This window comes from Gobio gobio (genome assembly GCF_949357685.1).
Source record: "Gobio gobio genome assembly, chromosome: 12".
NCBI classification, from domain to species: Eukaryota; Metazoa; Chordata; class Actinopteri; order Cypriniformes; family Gobionidae; genus Gobio; species Gobio gobio.
Window position 1 is genome coordinate 19,500,933 of NC_137105.1, and position 23,442 is coordinate 19,524,374.

The 23,442-nt window shown below is 38.4% G+C and overlaps 2 protein-coding genes across 6 annotated transcripts in view; both read left to right on the forward strand.

Annotated features, from left to right (window-relative positions):
- sash1a (SAM and SH3 domain containing 1a) overlaps positions 1 to 23,442 on the forward strand; it is a 288,936-nt gene that overhangs the window by 18,886 nt on the left and 246,608 nt on the right. The gene's annotated exons all lie outside the window — the stretch shown is intronic.
- LOC307135390 (uncharacterized protein) lies at positions 21,190 to 23,366 on the forward strand. Its single transcript, XM_079831788.1, has 3 exons — positions 21,190 to 21,802; positions 22,257 to 22,374; positions 22,469 to 23,366. Exons 1-3 carry the CDS (start codon positions 21,216 to 21,218, stop codon positions 23,228 to 23,230), a joined length of 1,467 nt encoding a protein of 488 aa, XP_079687914.1. The 5' UTR covers positions 21,190 to 21,215; the 3' UTR covers positions 23,231 to 23,366.

The window sequence follows — 23,442 nt, forward strand, 5'->3', positions numbered from 1 at the left end:
GCATAGACTTAGAGGACATTTTCAGTAAAAAGTAGCATAACTTTCCACGCTCTTCTCCTATTTGTCCGTTCTTCGTACATGGATTACTTAATTAGCTGGATTTCTTTGTTGACGATTTGACATGATCCAGGATTGGTAGGTTCTTCGAAGCTCATCCCGGAGTTGCTGTCATAGCAACAGGTCCATAAGCTCGAAGCCTCAAACCTGCTTTGGATCAGGCTTATTTCATGTAAAGAGGATTAGATTGTATCTTTTTAAGCAGAGGTGATACTTGAGGTCTGCAAGAGTACCATAATGAACCAGGCACAATGATTCTTTAAAATAATAAAAATGATTTAAAAATACATTTTCAAATAATAATATAATGTTGTGAAGTCTATCATAGACTTGAGACTCATTGAGATATTTATTCAGGAATAATTTTATTGGAGTCTTACATGCATGTCCTCAGTTTTAGAGACCAGGTTTAAGCCTAGTCCCAGACTGAAATGCATGTTTGAGCTGTTTTAACTGAAAGCAACTTACACTGGCATATCTTAAAATATTTCAGGGCCATTGTTTTGTTTCAAGATGCACACCAGTGTGTTTTTCTAAGGCACATTTATAAAAGCTACTTAAATGTCGTAATTTAACTAAGGCCTAATCTTGGCTTAATCTAACCCCTGTCTGTGAAACCAGGCCATGATGTACAGTTAGTCTAAGCCATGCATGATTTTGAATGATGACCGCTATTACAGTATGGAAGTGGCTTGATGCACCGCTGGAGATGCAGATAACTTGCTGTCTGCTGTGCCATTAATAAATGGTCTTGACCATTGCTGGCACATAACAAATCTGCTTCACAGGTCAAATTAAATAAATTGCTAATTACAAAATTGAAATAAAAATGTAAAGCCTGTACAAATACTAGAAATAATTGGTAATCATGTAACAAATAGTAGGCTACATTTCATTTCATGTCATTTTGGTCTCTTTGCAGAAATATTTCCTTGTAAACGTCCAGAAATTCATCAAGTTTTTCGTCAGGTGTGTGATGTTCTTTTTTTAAAATGATGTCATTACATTGCTGTCTCGCCACCAGCCAATCGCTGCATTGCTAATCATGGTTTCGAGTACCAATATATCTGCCCTTTCCAATGAACACAAGAACGCGCAATAATCTCAGACAATTTAATCCAGATATTTTAATCAAATCCACAAATTAGTTTGAAGAACCACATTAGCCAGAGATCAGTTATCCTGATTAGAAGATCTGCCATCTGTCAAATCATCTCAGATGTATTAAGCGAGGTACGAAGAACGGACCCCTGGTCTCCAGAGTGGACTACTACTAAACCTTGATGAACAGTGATTGTGATTGAACAGTGACTACCTTTTCCAAGTGTCATCCAGTCTCAGACATGGTGCTGTGGTGTTTGAGTGTGTGAATATTAGAGTGTGTTTCCGGCATGGACACACAACACATTTGGACACAACACTTGTAATGTATTTCAAATGGTTTGGTCAGTTGAATTTTAAACGAAAATTACCCATTGCTTTTGTTGATATTTTACACTTTGCTCAGTTGGCCTGTTATCAGATTTTTGCTCTGTCTGTTCACGTGCACAAGTTTAGTCATCCATTAAAATGCAGAAATTTTTGGCATCTGGGATTCTGGGATGAGATATTAGCTCTGGCTCCAAAGTGCAATTCCTTTTCTGCTTTGTATAAATTGAGGTATAACACCCAATCAATTACACTAATGAGAGATGCAATCATCGCAGTTCAAGGAAAATGAAACCTGTCAGCAGCTTAAGGTCAAAGCAGTTACAATAAGATTTAGATCATTAGTACTAGAAGACAACATGTCTTACCCTAGGGGGTGTAAACTAGTATGAACCTTCTGAGATGCCACTTGCCAGAATCTACCTGGGGAATTATATGTTTAAAGGGGACATATTATGGCCCTTTTCACAAGATGTAATATACATCTCTGGTGTCCCCAGAATGTGTCTATGACGTTTCAGCTCAAAATACTCCCCAGATCATTTATTATAGCTTGTTAAATTTGACCCTATTTGGGTGAGCAAAAATGTGCCGTTTTTTGTGCGTGTCCCTTTAAATGCAAATGAGCTGCTGCTCCCCGCCCCCTTCCAGCTGCTCCTCTACACGAGCTTCGGATACAATGTCAACAAAACGAATCTCACCCAGCCAAAATGTCAGAAATAACCAGTTGTGGAGTGCAGCCTTGAACTAAAAATAGAGTGCATGTTTGAACTAGAGTTGGACTCAGATGAGAGAATCAGGAAGGGTTGCAACTTTTAGCCTGACGTTTCTGAATGGTTAGTGGATACATTTATGTAACGTTAACGCAGTTGTTGTGGATTTACGTTGATTCAACTCATCGACTGTATGTACCATCATGTTAATCTATAAATTGTTGCATGGGTGCTAGTGTGGGAACATAACACGTCCATCACCTGACTATACAGTGCATAATAAATGTGCGTTTATGAATTACGCAGACAGTGAGCGTTTTCGGGATAAAACTAATGGCGTGAATACAGTCAGGGCTACAACTTTGCCCATATTAGCCGTACAGCATTCAGCTCATTCAGAAAGGAAATTTGCAAACATTCATAAAATATGAAGTGCCATCCTTACTTGTTTTGGAGTATATGAAGTTCGAGCATGAAGCGTATATTGACCCATCCTTCAGAAACTAGAGGTCAACCGATTTTGGCGATTAATCGGCACCGATAGTTGATTGGTGAAACAATCGGTTATCGACAAAAATCTACACCGATAGTTTTTCCGTGCGTCCGTTGATAGAGCGGGTGCGCCGTCATCACACAGTACGAGAGCTCTGAGAAGGGTCTGCTCTGCTGGCATTATATAGCACGAGAGCGGCCTCTAGAGGCAAAATAAAAACTCACTGATGCCTTGTGTTTACATTCTCTCGGCACTGAGCGGAGAGTGCTGACACATCAGATGCGCGTTTAAAACACGACAGCGAAACGGTATGAATACAGAACACTACAGTACTTGTTTCCAAATCATTATATAGTAATTAATTTTTTGACTAGATGCTGCATTAACAGGTAAATAACAGCAGTGTGTTTTGTCAATGAGGCTAAGAGGACGCTAACATTAGCAGTACCTTAAGCAGTTAAAACAATGTGATAAAAACACACGCAAGTCAGACCCAAATGTTGCATATATAAAATTAGTGACGTGAGAACGCAAACTGTATCGTCATGCTGCTGACAGAAATATAAACAAAGCAGAAATGCATTCGTTTTTTATTAGATAATCGCCTTCTAAAAAAGCAGAATGTTTGGATTTGTATGAAATGGTAACACTGCAATAAGATTCTATTTATAACATTAATTTAGGTTAATAATTGCTGTGGAAGTATTACTATTGTTAATTTCAACATTAAATTGAGTTTGAATTTGTATTTTTATTTGTTAACCTTGGTTAATGCACTATGAACTAACATGAATGATCAAGGTACAATTGTATTGCTCATATTAATATATGCTTAAAAAATTTATATTGCATAATGCTTATAGTTAATGTAAGCTAACACATCCTTGTTGCATAGGGACTTGTACATGCATGAAATGTACATGCATGTAAAGAAACAAATTTGACCTGTAATATTTTAATGTTTAAATTATTTTCTGAGGAATTTGTTCTGTTAGAACTTTATTATTAACTTCTTTATTATTCATATTTATATGTTTTTAATTTAGCAAATTTTCATGGATTTCATTTTCAAGATGTATTTCTTGTTATAAAGTTCAGCACTGTTTTACTTACTGTTTTTTTATCCAGTATCCATTTAAAAACTATCGGTCGATTAATCGGTTATCGGCAAGTGCGGTCCAACCTAGTTATCGTATCGGTAAAATCCACTATCGGTCGACCTCTATCAGAAACAACTTTTCCGCAAATCCAGCAATGTACTGAGTCTGACCCTCGTTGGTGAAGCAGTCATGTGTAAAATGATTTGTGCAAATATATACAATTTTACCGACATTCTTCAGTACATTTCCTTCTTAAATGAAATATAACCACACAGCCTGGTGAGAGCCGTGAGTGGCTCAGATGCCAGGAGTCTTTGGAGACTTGTATGTTCGTTGGTACATCCAAAAACAGAACATTTGTTGAGTTTTTTTTTCCGCCGCAGACATCACTGTAAACAGAAATCGTGGTATCTGTGCTTCTCACTCAGTCAAGTCAAGTCAAGTCAAGTCAACTTTATTTATATAGCGCTTTTAACAATGTAGATTGTTTCAAAGCAGCTTTACAGTGTTAAACAGGAAAATAATGCAGCATAATTTTATTCAGCTGTATAGCCATTCTGGAAAAATTTCAAGTATCATACAGTGACAGTGTGGGCTTTAGATCAATAATTTGATCAGTAATTTAGTTTAAATGGTTAATTTAGTTTATTATTTAGATGTATTTCGATGTTTAGTTGAAAAATTTAGTGTCCCCAACTGAGCACGCCAAGCCAGAGGCAACAGTGGCAAGGAAACCAAAACCCCATCAGGTGACCTAATGGAGAAAAATAAACCTTGGGAGAAACCAGGCTCAGTCGGGGTGCCAGTTCTCCTCTGGCCAATTAACAAACAGCGTATTATTATTATTATTATTCTGGCAGTTTTACAGCTCGGAGGTCATAATAGATCAGAATATTCGAGGGACCGGGGGCAACATGCTGGAGACGGGTTTATTGAGGATGATGTTGATTAAATAATTATTAAAGTGCAATATTCGAATGATCGGAGGCAACACGCTGGAGACGGGTTTATTGAGATGCCGTGTCGATGAGGCAGTTTCAGGGGGAGTCTAATCACGGTCTCCCAGACACTTCGGGGTCCTGTGTTGGTCTTCTCTGGGCGCAGGTCCACCATCTGAACTGGATCCGGCCCGGATCCGGCTGACTGCAGTAAACCTCGGGATAAAACAGAGAGACTAACATTAGCGTAGATGCCATTCTTCTGATGATGTAACGAGTACATCAGGTGTTATGGGAAGTGTTCCCGGTTCCGGCTGACCTAGTTAATGCAGCCTAACAATCATTTCATTGAAAAAGTGTTTTATGTGTATGCCACAGTAAAGAGATGTGTTTTTAGTCTAGATTTAAACTGACAGAGTGTGTCTGCTTCCCGAACAATGTTAGGAAGACTGTTCCAGAGTTTAGGTGCTAAATAGGAAAAGGATCGACCGCCTGCAGTTGATTTGGATATTCTCGGTATGATCAACTGGCCAGAGTTTAGAGAGCGCAGTAGACGTGATGGAGTATAATATGTTAAGAGCTCGCTCAAGTATTGGGGAGCTAAACCATTTAGTGCTTTGTAAGTAATAAGTAAGATTTTAAAATGTATGCGATGTTTAATAGGCAGCCAGTGCAGTGTTGACAGAACTGGGCTAATATGGTCATACTTCCTGGTTCTAGTAAGAACTCGAGCTGCTGCGTTTTGGACCAGCTGGAGTTTGTTTATTAAGCGAGCAGGGCAACCACCCAGTAGAGCATTACAATAATCTAACCTTGAGGTCATGAACGCATGAACTAACTGTTCAGCATTTTGCATTGAGAGCATGTGCCGTAATTTAGATATATTTTTAAGATGGTAGAAAGCAGTTTTACAGATGCTAGAAACGTGGCTTTCAAACGAAAGATTGGTATCAAAGAGCACACCCAGGTTCCTCACTGACGACGAGGACTTGACAGAACAGCCATCAAGTGTTAGACAGTATTCTAGGTTACTACTTGTGGAGCTTTTTTGTCCAATAATTAAAAATTCAGTTTTTTCTGAATTGAGTTGCAGGAAATTACCAGTCATCCAATGTTTTATATCAGCTATGCATTCCGTTAATCTTGTGAATTGGTAAGTTTCTTTAGGGCGTGAAGAAATATAGAGCTGAGTATCGTCAGCATAACAATGAAAACTAACGCCATGCTTCCTAATGATATCTCCCAGTGGTAGCATGTACAGGGTGAAGAGTAGCGGTCCTAGCACTGAGCCTTGTGGTACTCCATACTGAACTTGCGATCGGTGTGACATATCTTCATTTACTACTACAAACTGATAACGGTCGCATAGGTATGATTTAAACCATGATAATGCAATTCCACTAATACCTACATAATTTTCGAGTCTATTCAAAAGAATGTTGTGGTCGATAGTATCAAATGCAGCGCTAAGATCGAGTAACACTAATAGAGAGATACAGCCACGATCGGATGATAAGAGCAAATCATTTGTAACTCTGACGAGAGCAGTCTCAGTGCTATGATACGGTCTAAATCCTGACTGGAAATCCTCACAGATACCATTTCTTTCTAAAAAGGAACATAATTGTGAAGACACTGCCTTTTCAAGTATTTTTGACAGAAAGGGTAGATTTGAGATTGGTCTATAATTGACTAAATCTGTAGGATCAAGTTGCGGTTTTTTAATAAGTGGTTTAATAATAGCCAACTTAAAAGTTTTCGGTACATATCCTAATGACAAAGATGAATTAATGATATTAAGAAGAGGATCTATGACCTCTGGTAGCATCTCTTTTAATAGCCTAGTTGGTATAGGGTCGAGCATACATGTTGTCGATTTTGATGATTTAACGAGTTTAGCCAATTCTTCTTCTCCTATAGCAGTGAATGAGTGTAATTTTTCCTCAGTGACACTACAATGCTCTGTCTGATGTGATGCTGTATTAGACGGCTGCATGGTTAAAAAATTGTTCCTAATATTATCAATCTTACATGTGAAGAAGTTCATAAAGTCATTACTGCTGTGCTGTTTACAATCATCAGAAGTTGAAGCTTTATTTTTGGTTAATTTAGCCACTGTATCGAATAAATACCTTGGGTTGTGTTTGTTTTCTTCCAAGAGAGTTGAGAAATAAGCAGATCTAGCAGTTTTTACAGCCTTTCTGTATGTGATCATGTGCTCTTTCCACGAATTACGAAATACCTCTAATTTTGTTTTCTTCCAGCTGCGCTCCATTTTTCTGGCTGCTGTTTTAAGGGCCCGGGTGTGCTCGTTGTACCACGGCGTTGGACTATTTTCTTTAATCTTCTTTAAGCGCAGAGGAGCAACTGTGTCTAAAGTACTGCAAAAGAGAGAGTCAATAGTTTCTGTTGCAACATCGAGTTCTTCTATACTATCTGGGATGCTGAGCAGATGATACTGATGAGGGAGATTATTTAAAAAGCAATCTTTAGTAGCGGCAGTGATTGTCCTGCCATTTTTAAAGCGAGGGGGCGGCTTTGCAACCTTAGCTAAATTAAGTATACATGATACTAAGTAATGATCTGAGATGTCATCGCTCTGCTGCAGAATTTCAATGGTATCAACATTTATTCCATGTGACAATATTAGGTCTAAAGTATGATTATGGCGATGAGTGGCTCCTGACACGTGTTGCCTAACTCCAATAGAGTTTAGTGTGTCTTTAAATGCTAATCCCAATACGTCTTTTCCGTTGTCAACATGGATATTAAAATCACCAACAATTAGTACTTTATCTACGGCCAGTACTAACTCTGATAGAAAATCAGCAAATTCTTTGATAAAGTCTGTATTATGCCCAGGTGGCCTGTATACAGTAGCTAACACAAATGTTGAACGGGTTTTATCATGTACACTACATAGCGTTACATAAAGCACCAAAACTTCGAAGGAATTATATTTGAAACTAGACTTCTGAGTAATACTGAAGATATTATTATAAATTACAGCAACCCCTCCCCCTTTACCTTTCAGACGCGGCTCATGTTTATAACAATAATCTTGGGGGGTGGACTCATTTAAGGTAATGTAGTCGTCAGGTTTTAGCCAGGTTTCTGTCAAACAGAGCACATCTAGATTATTATCTGTAATAATATCATTAAGAATAAGCGCTTTTGGGGAAAGGGATCTAATATTCAGCAACCCAAGCTTTATCAATTGTTCATCTGTATTATATATTTTGTTTATTTGTTGGACGTCAATTAAATTTTTACTGTTGAATGGTTTTGATGTTTTTTTGTATTTACTAATTCGGGGAACAGACACAGTCTCTATATGATAATATCTAGGTGAAAGAGTCTCTATGTGCTGGGATTTATCTGACTCCGGTAACGTGAGACAGCTAGCAGACGGTCGGTTTAGCCAGTTTGTCTGCTTCCTGACCTGGGCCCTAGTGAGTCAAGGTGTGTCTATTCTGAAACTAGGTCAGATCATCAACAGTCATGGGTGGGTTCCCCCTACTCTTACGTAGAAGTTGGGGGATATCTGAAACAGCTTGTTATGGGAGATAGATAATTATTGATGGGGATTATAAAAAAGTATTGGGTGGATTTTTACCATTGTTGGCTGGTTATTTACAAACAGTGTGGACACATCTGTGTTGAAACACCTTATACAAGTGAATTTTGCATAATATGTCCCCTTTAAACAAGGTTTAACCTGGTACAATTTTAAAGAAAACAATATTGACTGTATAAATGTATAAGTAGACAGTATAAATGTGAAATGGAGAAATAGTAAGGGGGGTGTAATGCTATTTCATGCATACTGAGCTTTTTACACTGTTAAAGACTTGGATTCCCATGTTAAACATGGAAAAAGTTTCAAAAATTAAGTTGGACGTTTGATGGAGTATTTCTGTGGCTTCCGGTTTCGGAAAGTTTTTTTCGAGTATGGGTCTGTGTGACGTCAACAGGCGGAATTTCCTTGAACAGGCACTTCTCACGGAAGGGTGAGAGAGCAAGAGAGCGAAAGCAGTAAGCCCATCAAAGCGCTTCGCTCGGCTTTAGCTTAGCCGTTGGCTGCGCTGCGCTGCACAGGTCACAGGACTTCAAGAAATCAACAATGTCACCAAAGAAGTGTGTTTTTGGTTGCTAGGGCAAGACAACCCTTTTCGGCTTCCCAAAGAACCCAGTGTTAAGGGGACAGTGGATGGAGTTTGTTTTTCCGGAGCAGCAACGGAGTGCAAGTGTTTTTGTTTGTTCCCTGAATTTCGGCGATGATTGTTTTATAAACAAGGCCCAGTTCAATGCCGGATTTGTAGGTCGTCTAATGCTGAAGGATGGAGTGGTCCCAACGATAAAGGTTCAGGGTTGTGTGTTGGAACCGCAGACGGTGAGTAAAACTGCTTCAAATGTCTGTGTGCTGTTGGCTATCGGTGCGTAAGTGCACATCAAGTAAACAACATGATCACGTATAGGTAATTTATCAATGGAGCATGCGATTGTAATTTACACAAGCCGCTAAGCAAATATATACATTTATTTTACAGTACATAATACCACAGAGACGTCCTGCTGTAGTCGTTGTTGCTGCTGCTCCTGTTCAATTTCAGCCTCCGGATCAAGTCAAGTCAACTTTATTTATATAGCGCTTTTTACAATGCAGATTGTTTTAAAGCAGCCTCACAGTGTTAAACAGGAAAATAATGCAACAGAATTTGATTCGGCTGTACAGAGCCCCTCTGGAGAAAACGGTGATGTCATCTAGCTAATTTCAATTATCATAGAGTGACAACGGGGGCAGATCAGTAATTTAGTTGATGTATTTAATTTAGTTTAGTAATTACATTTTCAACTAAATATCCAAATAAATTTAGTGTCCCCAAACTGAGCAAGCCAAGCCAAAGGCGAAATTCCATCAGGTGGCATAATGGAGAAAAATAAACATGAGAATGAGATGAGTGAAACTGAGTGTGATTACCCCCCCTTTAAGGTGGCGTTACTAAGAAGGCCGTCAAGTGAACAGTCTTGTTTGAAAGGGACTTGAAGAAACACAAGTACTGTAGATTCCGTTAGGCTGTCTTGTTAGCGTAGATTTGCTGCGGTTCTGTCTTGCTGTGACTCTTGTCAGGGAGGGTAATTGAGTTGAGCACACAGGGGGTCAGAGGTTTGGGCTGCATTTGGTGTGTAATTAGATAAGCATAGTTCACCCACGCACATAATATACACACATCGCTCGGACCCAGGCTTGTTTTATTTATTTGCTAATCACAACTGACACTCAGAGCAACAGCGCATCTGTTCACGTCTTCCTACTTCTCCCTCTTTCGTTGTCTTTCTCTTTCGCTCTCTCATATCTACTCCTGTCTGTTCCACTGACACACATTCAGAGCTGATGTGCTGTCACAGATGTCTTTGCCTGCTATACTTCCATCCTCTGGTATTGTAGTTTTCTGTCATTTTTGTGCTGTTTTTTTCTTGCGCTGAGGTCACTCATATTTTACAGCAGGACTGTTTTGTAATTCTCGCAAACAGCTATATGCACAAATGTAAATATTACATATGTAGACTAGATTTGGCATGCAAATGACCAACCTGATTCAATATAGACTAGTTGTCCTTGAGGGGCTTTTGAATAGCACAGTGGCATGTACAAACTAATGAACACCCAGCCAAACACCAAGAACCATTAGGCTTTTTTCCCTAATAAAATAAAGAATGTGAAGCCTTCAGACAAAATGATCGCAGGGAATGTGTTGCTGCATGACTACTAATGTGATTTAGGTGTGATTAATGTGTTGGATAGGTTCTCATTAATACTTTGAAGATGATATTCCGCTTATTATCTAAATGAAGACAGATGTGCTACGTGTGTAGTGAGTAATCCAAAATAATTTGGCTTGGAATAAAGGCTGTGTGTGTTGTCATAGAATGATCACCTCTCCTTCATGTCAGCGCCATCCTACAGTCAGACTCCTCAATGGAGTCATCAGTGACCTCTTATCTTGCGTGAAATGGGAAGTAAACTGAACTCATCTCTGTTGTAGGACAGTAGTGTCCTCACAGTTAAAAGCATATTGAGGCTGGACCCCCATTCTGACTTGGTACAAATGTCCTCTGCACTTCTCCGACCTTTGCTCTATCCTATGCTCTTTTAGTTTGTTCACTCTCATGTTCCTGACACTTGTTTCTGATTTCATTTATGCTGCTTGGTTTGTTAGTGTCCACCTTGTCACAGTGTGTGTATCAAGGTGGGTGGCAAACTGCACAGTTACATAATGCTGTATAAGCTGTTGTTCTGAGCTGTATAGAGGTAAAGACCATTATACAACAATGTGTGAGTGGGTGTCATAACGCATGTTTATTCATTTACTCACTTAAAATTTGTGGTTTTGTTGTCCTTGTTAACAAAATAATGCATTTAAAATGTGCATTGTGATTTTTTTTTATGTTTTTGTTTGTAGGAAAATAGATTGCAATGATTGTGATGGGGATCATTATGTACCAACGGGGAAGAGGAGAGAAATGCACAATAAAAAGGGCCTTTCAAAATTGTCCAAATATCAGTGTGGTGTGTATTTGTGTGACTGTGCATTTATGTGTACACAGGCTGTTGAGATTCAGCCTGATGACCGTCTGCCTGCTGGATTTCAAAAACTCTACCGACTCCAAACAGAATACAGATTTAGGGCTCTCTATTAGGGAGTAGAGAGGGACTGCTTGTGTTAGGCCTGTCCAGACAATCAGTTAGGACTGTCAATCTATCAGATTAATTTAGTGCAAATAAGTCTTTATGAACAATGTAATACATAAACAGTTATACACTCCTCCTGAAACTGAATTGGATTGATCAGCTTAGAGATCTTGTGGGAGAAAGATTTTATGGGAGAGGAATAATGACAATATGATAAAATGATTGTAAAGGTTTAACAGCTCAAATTTCAACATTTTTGAGACAAAGAAAAATTGGTTACACTTTATTTTACAGTACATGCACTATCAGTGTACTTAAGAAAGTAGTGAATAATGTAAGGTAACTACATGGGTTAGGGTTAGGTTCAGGGTTATTGCCTAGCTATTACCCAGTTAGTGTCATTATTACAAGTATGTACGTGAAACAGGACTATGAAATAGTGCTACCAAAAATGCTATTAGGCTTATTATCAATTACATGCTGTAGTTAATTTTTTTAAATATATATTTAGAATTTCTTGAATCTTTTGAATTGCAAAATATCTCCTACATTAGATAAGATTTTAAATGCCATGACACTTTTTCCATGAAATGATACAGCTGTGTGAAATTGACACCGTATATCCCTGCATGTATATGTGGACTACATATATATAGGTGTGCAGAATGAATGAGATGGCAATGCCCATGTGATCAGAGCTATTCTGGGTACATTCATTCACACATGCACACACTTGCACAATTTTTTTTTCATAAACTGATGAAGATGCAACCATTGACCTCAATCAATGAATCATTTGTGTGACATGTAATATTGAATAATATCTTTGTATATGGAATCCAGTTAATAAGCCAGCTATAAATTGCTGACCTGCATATAAATATTTATTTGTTTGTTTATTTATGCATTTGCTATATGTAGTCCAAGTCTGTTATCTAAATAGTTTTGTGTAATGATTATTTATAAATGTTCATTTACGTTTTAAAGGGGACATATCATGAAAATCTGACTTTTTTCGTGTTTAAGTGCTATAATCGGGTCCCTGGTGCATCTACCAACCCAGAAAATGTGAAAAAGGACAACCCAGTAACTTTGTTTTGGTAAGCCTTTTTCTGTAAGCATGTGAGAAAATGAGACGCTCAGATTTCTCTCCCCTTCTGATGTAGTAAGGGGATCTATGCATGTGCATGATTTTTTTAAGCCAAAACTTTTTTAAAAACATTTTTTTTTAATTATTATTAAAATATTATTATTATTATTATTATTATTATTTGTGTATTATTATCAGGAGTTCAGGACCCACAAATATTCACCCATTGCATTATTATACATTATATTCAACATTATAAATAGTCGTTTAATGTAATAATGTCACTGAAACTCTGTAAACTTTCTTTTTTTTCCCCCCTCATCCATTACTCGCGCTGTCAATGCAGGCAGCATTCTCTCCCAGCGCTCGCTATTTCCCGCTTCTCCTGCTATTAATGCACTACACATATAGAATAAACCATCTAAAATGCTTTGAATAATCATGCTACTAAAACTAAATGTGATCTGGTGATTTAAATGATGTTTGCGCTTTGACTTTGAGGAGTGCCGCTTTAAATAATGTTTGCGCTCTCACTTTGAAGAGTGCCGTTCCGGCAGCGCGTGCACTTCAGATGATCAATGCAATCAATCACAGTATTAATCGTTAGAAAGTGTGTCAAAATGACCTCTCTCAAACTGTAAAAGTTTGGCTCATCCAAGAATTTGAATTCTGCATTTACTCACTCTCATGTTGTTTTTCGTGCGTCACGCAATCACTTGAATGGATTAGACCACTCCATTAGTTATTTTTACGATGCCTTTGACATTTTTTGGATCTTTTAAGTTTGAGAGGAATGGACTTTAAATGGAGGAACAGAAATCCCTCAGGTTTCATAAAGAATATCTTAATTTGTGTTTGGAAGTTAAACGAAAGACGACATGATGGTGAGTACATGATGACAGAATTTACATATGTGGTACATTTGTAATTTTGTGTTTGGGTGAATTATAGCTTATAAATAGGCTGACCACTAGCCTGGATGCCAGCCGAACTTAGCCCCGCCCACAACATTTTTACTCGGGCAGTTCGGTCTGGACTTGATCGGTAGAGAAGTAATTATGCCCGAACAGAAACTGTTCGGACCAATGAAATTGTCAGGGCGGGCTTTAGACGATGATGGACAGATGATAAACAGTAACGGAATCATCCACGTCATCAAATGCGCTTGGGTTGAATTTGTTCTAATCCTAAACGGAGAACTTGTTCGTACGTTATATGCATTCACCTTTACTATTTCATTCAGAAATGATGATCGTGTTGGTAAGTACTCTGTGTATCCTTAAATAATTTTTTTACAACACCGGCAAAGATCGTTTACACTCATCTTTTTCTTCTAACATTAGGCTACTTATTCCAGCATGCAGACAGGGTTGCCAAGTTTTTACAACAAAACCCGCCCAATTGCTAACATTACTCAAAACTAGCCAAAAACAAGCCCAATATCTTTCCGGGGGGGGTTCTCCGGGGGAAAAAAAGGCATTTGGGGGGTAAAATATGTGTTATTTTGGCAGGGCTGCCTGCTAAAATTCGCATTCCTAGGTCTGTATATCACATAATTGGGGTCGCTTCAACCCGCGGACTTGGCAACACAGTGCAGTTGAATTCTGTTGACATTTGACAACTAACGTTGTGCGTCGCTCCGTTGCTCTGATTGGTTGTAGGTCTATCCAATTGAGGTCTTTCCTGGTTCGGTTGAAACACGCCCCATAATCACAGCCCAACGGAGCAGTATCAGACTCATATTCTGACTAGAATTGAGTATGACCACGTCAGGCTAGCTGACTACAGCAAGTTGAGCCTTGGATAAAACAACTCTATATTGACGTTTCCATCAACGATACATATCATCACATTTTTATATCGCGATATATCGTTACACCCCTAATTTATTATATATTTTACTATTAGTCGACGAGTAACGAGTGTTTTGTGTAATACGTGGTGCATGTTGATGATTATGCAAGGGAGAGAGAGTTTATGGGTAAGACTTTATTGCGCACTTCTTGCACTGTGTTTTATTCAGCTCTATAGTGATTTTCTGGAGTGAAAACAGACACTTCATCTTTCGTGTGATGAACAATAAACTTCATAAAATGAATCTGTAAAGTTTTGGCCATCATTCGGACAGGGCCCGCTACAACATGCTTGTACTAATAGTGGATAAAAGCAAGATGTGTGAGATGGTGGTCCAGTGGGTTAAACCATGGAACTGATATGCAGAAGGTTGCTGGTTTGATCCCAGCGGTCACCACCAGTGTGTCCTTGAGCAAGGCACTTTACTCCATGTTGCAAGGGACATAATATGTCCCCTTTAAATATTTTTATATCACATTTAAATATGATGTCAGTAGTCATACTGCGTCTACACCGGATTATAATCTTTTATATATATATATATATATAAAAGATTATAATCAGTAATGTTGTCTACACTGGATGCGGCGCGGCATGACACGACAAATCCCGACAGTAAACTGATGCCTCTTTCTATTTATGATAGTGATATACTGACATGAAGGACAAATGGATTTGAGGTCGCTTTGTCGAGTCCAGTGTAGACAGCTTCTAACTGTTGTGGGGCTGTGCGACGCGACACATCAACGGTTGTGTCCGGTGTAGACACGGTGATACTGCAGTGGGTGTTACAATCAAGGACTCCATCACTCATGCGCACACACAAACAAATACTGACACTGGCAATGACAAACACAGTCATGCATCATCGTTACTTGTTCTAGTGTAAACACTGCAAGGCACAGGCTTTGGAGTAATGCAAAATGCTTTACGCTAGACAAGCATCATGTCTGGTTGCTCTCTGGGGAGATACGTGTAAGATCCTCTGGGTTGTTCTGGGATTGTATATTCGGCAACAAATATTTAAAGTTTGCTTCAATTTTATTCTGGCATTTACAGATATATAGTTGCACAAATACTGTCAAGAATGCCACTAAACACTGTTAATAATTGTTCCAACCATACCGGATCTATATGTGGACCTGACTAATGCCTCTTTGCTGCTAGACTAGAATGCTGAGAGAGTTAGAATCCATAAATGTCAGACTGGAGAAAATGGCAAGGGGGCATGAAACCGAAAGACCAGATTTAGACATGCTCTCCTCGTCACTTTCCCCATTATATGATGAGGCATATTTGATCCATTGACCCATACTCTTCAATACCCAGACAAAATTAAAGGCTTTCTGGCTTGGTTGCCTTTTCAGACAGCTCATCTATATTGAAGGATTAGAGTTTGTATTTGTGCTGTGTCTAAGCTGAGAGTGCTGTGGCATTACTGATGTAAAGTGCTTAGTATGGCGCAAATATATGTTTTTTTTTATGTATTTGAATAATGTAAGAAATATAACAGGAAATTTAAAAAGATCTTATCATTTTTAAAATGTATTGTTTTTTTTTTGTTTTTTTACAGGTTTTGTCATAGTTTTTGTCTTTTGATTTATAATGTCCTTTTTAGTTAATATTTTTATTTCCATTCTTTTCAGTTCATTTTACTCTGACTGAAATGGCATATAATTGTAGATGACAACATTTTAGTTGATTATAATGTGCAAAGTGATGGAAATGGTATGGGATGATTTTAGACTCAAAATTATTAATACATGCACACACAATTATCTTAATTACAGACAGGGATATTAAAAGAACAAATTCTGTACATACCTCATTAATAAAGAATAGAAGAGTTGCTATGTAGTAGCCTATATGTACATAAAAACAGATGAGCCCATTACATTTTACTTTATAACGGGTTTCCTAGATGTTGTTCAAAACGGTGATATTAAAAGTAGACTATACACTTTATTGAACATGCGCTATATTGCATATTAAGCATTTTATAATGGTTTTCTATGGGAGAAAATTTTTTGTGAGGAACAATCATAACCTGTTCATAACCTGATTTAATCTGCTTGCCTATACAAAGTAGCCTTTAATACCTTTTTAATGTTAGCCTACTGTTGATGACATACACAGCTATGTCTCTATTTGTACAAATTGCTGCACATTCATTTAATTCTGCATTTTGCACACACAAGTTAAAAGGCATTTGTTTGTGGATAGTAAAACACGTCTGCAACATTTATCAAGTTCATGGATAAGTGTGTGTGCATTTATTAATCATTTTGAGTCTAAAATCATCCTACAGAAATGTTTGTCAAACTGAAACATATCAAACCTTTTATATATGTCGATGTGTGATTGAGCTAAGTAATGCAAATGCAAAGTTGTTCAGTTTACCTCTTCAGAACAAGCCAATTGAATTCCCTGAATACTTTTTGTGGATTCAACCCTATGTACATTAGGGCTGCACGATTATGAAAAAAACCATAATTGTCAAGTATTCCCTTGTGATTTATTAATTACGATTATCACAATTTACATTCAATGATATTTTGAATAGCTTTATACTATTATTTGAATCAACTGCATGCTATGTTTTTATATGAAAATAAGCTGAAAACATTTGTCCTAAAACTTGCATTGCTTTTCTATAGCATTAAGCATCAAATGTCAACTATACATTGGTTTAATTCCTTTTTTAAATGAAAAAAGTAAAAATATGCATGGTATTATAATGTTATACTACAAACAATGGGAAAAAAAGAAGGAAAAAACGTACATATTAAGCAGAATAATGGCATTTTTTTGTGTGTAATTGCGCCTTTGAACGATTACGCAATTGTGGCATCCATAATTGTAATCACGATTAGAAATTCGATTAATTGTGCAGCCTTAATGTACATATTTTTCTTCCAACATCATTAGTGCATTGTCAACAGTCTGTTTTAATTACAATAGTTCAACTTGTCATTCTAATTGCTAGAAATTGCTGACATTTTTGTCGGTAGCTTCATAGACAAGATTAAAACTGTGAAAATCAATAAATGAATCTGAATGTATTGTTTGGGTTAATGTTGCTTTGGCACACATCTGTATCTTTTTGTAATCCACTAATGGAGATGACTTAGCATTTCAGATTGCCCAGCATGCCAATGTCAATATCCAAGCGCACTGAGCTCGGTGGTCAAAGGTGACCGTATTGGACCACGGCTGGTTGCTCAGTGATGCGTGTGCATTTCCTGTCTGTCGTTGTGCTCATTTGTTAGAAAGTGTGTGTGCATTCAGAATCCACTGGTCAGCACTCTGAGTAGTAAAAAGCCATTAATCTCTCTGGTTAATGACCCTGAGCTGCTGAACAGCTGTGATGGCACCCTTTACAGTTGAACGCAGACCAATCAGAACTTAAACACAGAGTAAAATTTACCTCATGACTTCTGACATTATGATAAAAGTCTGTCTAAATTGGTAGCTTACATTTGTGTGTGTATGTTTTCTATATTGTTTTGTTTGACAAGACTGGCTATGTATACAAGCATGCACTTGAACATAAAGACACACACCAGCACTTTTTCTCTCTCAATTGAATGATTTTTTAGCCCTTGTGGAAGCAGAGGACACATTTTACTCCATTAATCACAGAGGCCACACAACAAGAGGCACAAAAGAGTCAAAATATTCATAATATGTCTCCCAGCCCCCTCTGTCTCTTGTTCTTTATCACCCTCTCCCCTCCGTTCCTGACCTTGTCTTGTTTGAAGTGCAGGGTTTGTGGATGTATTTTTGGTTGAGCTGTATTTAATCAAAACAGGCTGGCTATAAGCTCGGAAACACATTACAGATGTTTACACAACAAAATAGAACTTGGGATCTATGTTTATTAAAATCTTTTATTCTATGCTGCTTTATTTCCCCCAGTTGTTCTTAGGGGCAATATCATCACCACATCATTCTGTGGCCGCCGACCTGGAACAGATAGCTTATGACCTCATGAGAATAGGGATGTGTGTCTGATAAGACTGGATGACTTCTCCCAAATGGGTAGTGATGTCTTCGAGACACACTCTGAGGTCGTCCAGGTTAAGAGATTCACAGACGGGAATGCTGATAGTGACTCTGTGCTGATATTGTAAACACTCTCCCCGGTGGCTCATAGTTCATGGAAGGCTCATCGGCAGAAGCAGAGCTGGTCTTTTTTGTTGTTTGGGTTACTAAGGAACAAAGTCACTTGGGTTAGATATATGCTCTAGAAATCAGATTAAACATTTTATATTTGTTATTCGAGATTTCTAGAAGGTTTTAAAACAGAGTTGGAACTAGAGTCTGCAACTTGGACTTGAGTTTTGCTTAAGTCTAAAAAAAACGTTTACCTGACTTGATTTGACTTGAAGACTTGAAGACAGAGACTTGTAAAAAAAAGAAGTAATTTTGTATAGCATTCCCGGTTATGCTCTCTCTTTACTACCCCACATGACGGCATGAGAAACAACATTTTATTATTCATTCTTAATTCATTCATTTCCTATCAATATTTGCTGCAGCTAACACTAAGCCATAATGAACATGCACAATATTGTTATCGTGGGCACTTCAAAATACTGTGAATAATTATTTATTACGAATTATTCCGATTTTTAGAATGCATTTTAAGAATACTTTACCCATCAAACATTTCAAATGAACAATACGTCAAAGAGGAACGCACACACTGATGTAAACAGACATGGCGGAGTGAAGGAGATGCGCTAAATGTAAACACATTCACTCTCTGACAGCAGAGGGCGCTGACGGAACAGCAGAAATGCAGCCGTTTCCCCGGTAACCCTCGTAAACAAAACGATGCGGTGCTCGTCATGACATAACCTAATACTTAATACTTAAAGACTTAAGGCTATTCATTTGTTTGTCTGTTTATTTCGACTATGGCCTCACAGCTAGGGTGATCACCTGGTTATTGCTCTGTAGCAGGACAGTACATGTGATTGTGCGTGACATGGATGTGAGAGATACATTTACTACTGTTATAATATTGTAAATATTGATTTACATTATTTGGAAAGGCCTATATGCCTTCACTTTAGTTGACAACATTTTCCTGTACCCTGCTCACAGCGCCCATTGGTCAGTTGTTAAGATTATGTCAAATTCTTCCTTTTCATTTGTAGATTAATCTGTTGTGCTGAACATCTTGTTCAGTCCTGTTGTCCTGGTTGGATTCTGGTTTCTCATTATCAAGCTTGAACCTCAATGACCTCTCTGCCGTGTGGCACATTACCCACAATGCTCTGATGTGACCTCCCTCTGATGGAGGTTGGCATTTGAAGAGCACTTTTCCTCCTCTCATCAGACATGTTCTCTCACTGTCACGTTCCGGAAAGATCCATCACATAACCTCCCCTGGCCCCCTCTTCTGTCTCTCACACTCGTCCAGCGGACAGGGCGATATGCCTTCAATACTAACGCCTCAGTAGATGGTTGTGTATGTGTGTGAGTGAATGTGGCTGAAGTGATATTTATTAATACCCCTGTAATCTTCATCACCACCTCTGGCAAACGAAAGAGTGCTAACAGTATGGCAACCTTATAGTCAACATCCCTTTATCAGCACCCTTTTATTTACTTTGTTTATAATAATTATGTATTGTTTATAATACTTTAGTTATTTTTAGAAAAGGACAATTGTGTGTGTGTAAAACGTGTTGTATTTTCAGCAGATGCTTGGTTACCATTATTGTTGCCCATATTCAAGTAATTGGATTTGCAAATTTTGGCTGGTGGGTGATTAAAAAAATTGGACAAATCCCATAGATTTACATTTAAGGAATGACCTGAACAATATCTAAGAATGAGAGTTTCCAAAGTCACTCCACACAAGGCCATCTTAGTTACGGCCCAGGGCAACTGTTTTCTAGCTAGGCAATGGACCTTTTTACATGCTGTGATGACGTTTCCACAGTTAATATCAACGTCGCAAATCTAAAGTTTTTAATATTCTTTTTTTTACGCTATACTTTATAGTGTGTTATATTACCTGCAGCGTGAATGTTTCTAATTCAACAGTCCATCTGACAACAAAAAGTCATAGAAAGCTTTTGGAAAGTCATAGAAACCCATCGCATTTAAAAAAAAAAATTGCTGTTTAATCAAATGCAAATTTTTAAAATATATTTGCGGTCATCTCCCATTCACCGCTCTTGATGTTTACCCAAATATTCCACTTCTGAGAACCCTGAAAATGTGAAATGGCTATATTGAAATCCATTCCAGATTGTACGCCTGTTCCCACAGATGCCATAACGAGGCATTTCTTTCCCCTATATGATTTCTGTAATGCCATGGAGACTTGGATCAATAAGCTACCACCTAGCAACTCTGACAAAATCTTTCAACACCCTAGCCATGTTATATATCCTACCATAGTTTTTGTTTTGTATGCATATTTCATAATTCCCTATTTTTATATACTTGTGAGAAATATTTTTGCACTAATGAATCTCTGGGCAGTGCAAAAAAAAAAACACTTTACCTTAATTTTGGGAGGTCTTTTGGAAGCGCTTTTGACAGATGCCACTGATCACAGTCAGCGTCATGTAGATCATTTTAAATGGGTCAGTTGTTCCCAAATGCATAAACATAGACAATGGATTTGTATGAAGACGCCACTCGGTGTCTGAATCTAAGTGGCGCCCTGTAGACGGGTGCTGAGATTCCCAGAACAATTAACCTAATAGGCTATATGCACACGCAGGCGATTACGTACTTCCGCTAAAATCTCCGCCAGCTAAGCTACTTCCGCTTTCATACTGCTGAGGTGATTTTTTTGTCCCCAAGGCCCAAGTGATAGCGTTATGGCAAAGAAAACGTTTAAATTCCAGCGAACCGACAGCACTACAGCTGAACATTGTTGTGTGCCTCTGTGTCAAGCCTCAAGTAAGTACAACAAAGTACTTAGTTTTCACACATTTCCATCTGATGCGGAAATAAGGCGAAAATGGCTTGTCGCTATCCGGAGGGACAACTTTACAGTTACTCCCCATACCCGAGTATGTAGCCGGCATTTTAAAAAGGAGGATGTTCGTGAGCCAGGGTCCGAGACAGGGAGACGGCTATTAGTTAAGGGAGCTGTTCCAGCATTGTTTGAGTGGAACAATTTCACCCTTCCCACTTCAAGACCGGGGGTATGGGAGAGGAGAGAGCGGCCGCCGCCAGCGGTGTCGCGAGATAACACAGCGTGCAAGGTGGCTGATATCCTCATGGACCACGACTACGCTTCTGCTCCAGATCCTGCCGTTTTTGATTTAGCCCTTGAGGACAACATGTCTCTCAGAGAGGAGATCCTGAAGCTGAGGGAACAAGTCGACAAGCTGACAATGAGTCAGCGGTTTGGGATTCATCGTTTTGCTGCCTCAGACAAGGACATACGTTTTTTCACAAGGTAAGATGTAACTAGATGGACTAAACTAAACTTTGACTTGTCTAAACTTTTGTCAGTATCCTTGCATCGGTGTTATTGTCAAACATACTGATTGTTCTGTAGTACTTTTGCAGCAACAGATATGGTTGTGTGTGTGTGTGTGTGTGTGAGAGAGAGAGAGAGCGCGCGAGATAGTGTAGTGGTGTGTGTGTGAGAGAGAGAGAGAGAGAGAGAGAGAGAGAGAGAGAGAGAGAGAATAATGGGAGTAATAATTGACATTTTCATAATATCTAATATTTCATAGCAATATTGATGTATAATTTATTTCCCTATTCACTTGGATGTGTCTCCCAGAATGACTGATAAACATTATTTAAGTCCCGATATATGACAAACTATTTGAAAATTAAAAATGATAAAATATAAAATGATGATACAAGATATAAATGCTAATATCTAAATTGTATTCGTTTAGATTTGCATCCTATGACCTGCTGATGAGATTCTGGGCCTTAATAGAACCCTCGCTGCCATATATGGTCAGTGTGACTCAAGCACAGAGAGGCACCTTTACAGAGCCGAGTTCCACTGTAGTAAGTACTTATTTACATGGACCATACAATACAACTTAAAGTTCAGGGATAATGAACATTGCTCTCAATATGTAAATTTTTTTCTTTTGAACAGACTCGTTCCCTGCAGCCCATTGATGAGATGTTCTTGTTTCTCAACTACCTTGCGCTGGGTTCAAAACAACGTGACCTTGCTGACCGGTATGGAGTCCACCAGTCCACAGTCAGTCGGATCATCACAACGTGGAGCAACTTTCTGTACACTGTGTTAGGGTCTGTGAGGATCTGGATACCAGAGGAGAAAATAAGGGAACATCTGCCAGCTGAGTTCAAGGACTATGCAGACACTACAGTCATCCTGGACTGTACGGAGCTGAGGTGCCAGTGCCCTTCATCACCTCTTCTCCAGAGTGAACTGTTCTCTGCATACAAGTCCCACTGTACGCTGAAAGGGCTGCTCGGAGTGGCTCCACATGGGGCGGTCACATTTATCTCTCCACTGTATGCTGGTTCCATCAGTGACAAACAAATCACACGAGAGTCTGGAATTCTCTCCCTTTTGAGACCTGGGATGGCCATTATGGTTGACCGAGGTTTCCTTGTTGATGACCTTGTCCCTTGCAAGATTTATAGGCCAGCATTTCTCTCTGGAAGGTCCCAGATGTCTGCCTGTGATGTCAGGGAGACTCAAACAATTGCACGCCTCAGGGTGCATGTTGAGCGTCTAATACGCCGTGTTAAGGAACACAAGTTCTTTGACACAGAGATTCCACTTCGGCTTTTTGGCAACATTAATCAGCTGTATGCTGTTGCTTGTCTCCTGACAAACTATGAAAACGGGCCTCTTGTAAAGGCTTGGGCAAAGAAACCAGCATAGCACTTGTTCTGTGAGAAACACAGTGTCTGTAAATAGTTATTTTTTTTTTTTAAATGTATAAAATTGACCACAATTTGTCTAGAAATCTATCTAATCAGTTTATTGTTAACTTTTGCAAATGTATACAAATGGCCATAGGTTATTTATTAAAGTTTTATAACCACTTTGTTTAAATGTACCTTTGTATATTACTTTTTATAAATTGCATTTTA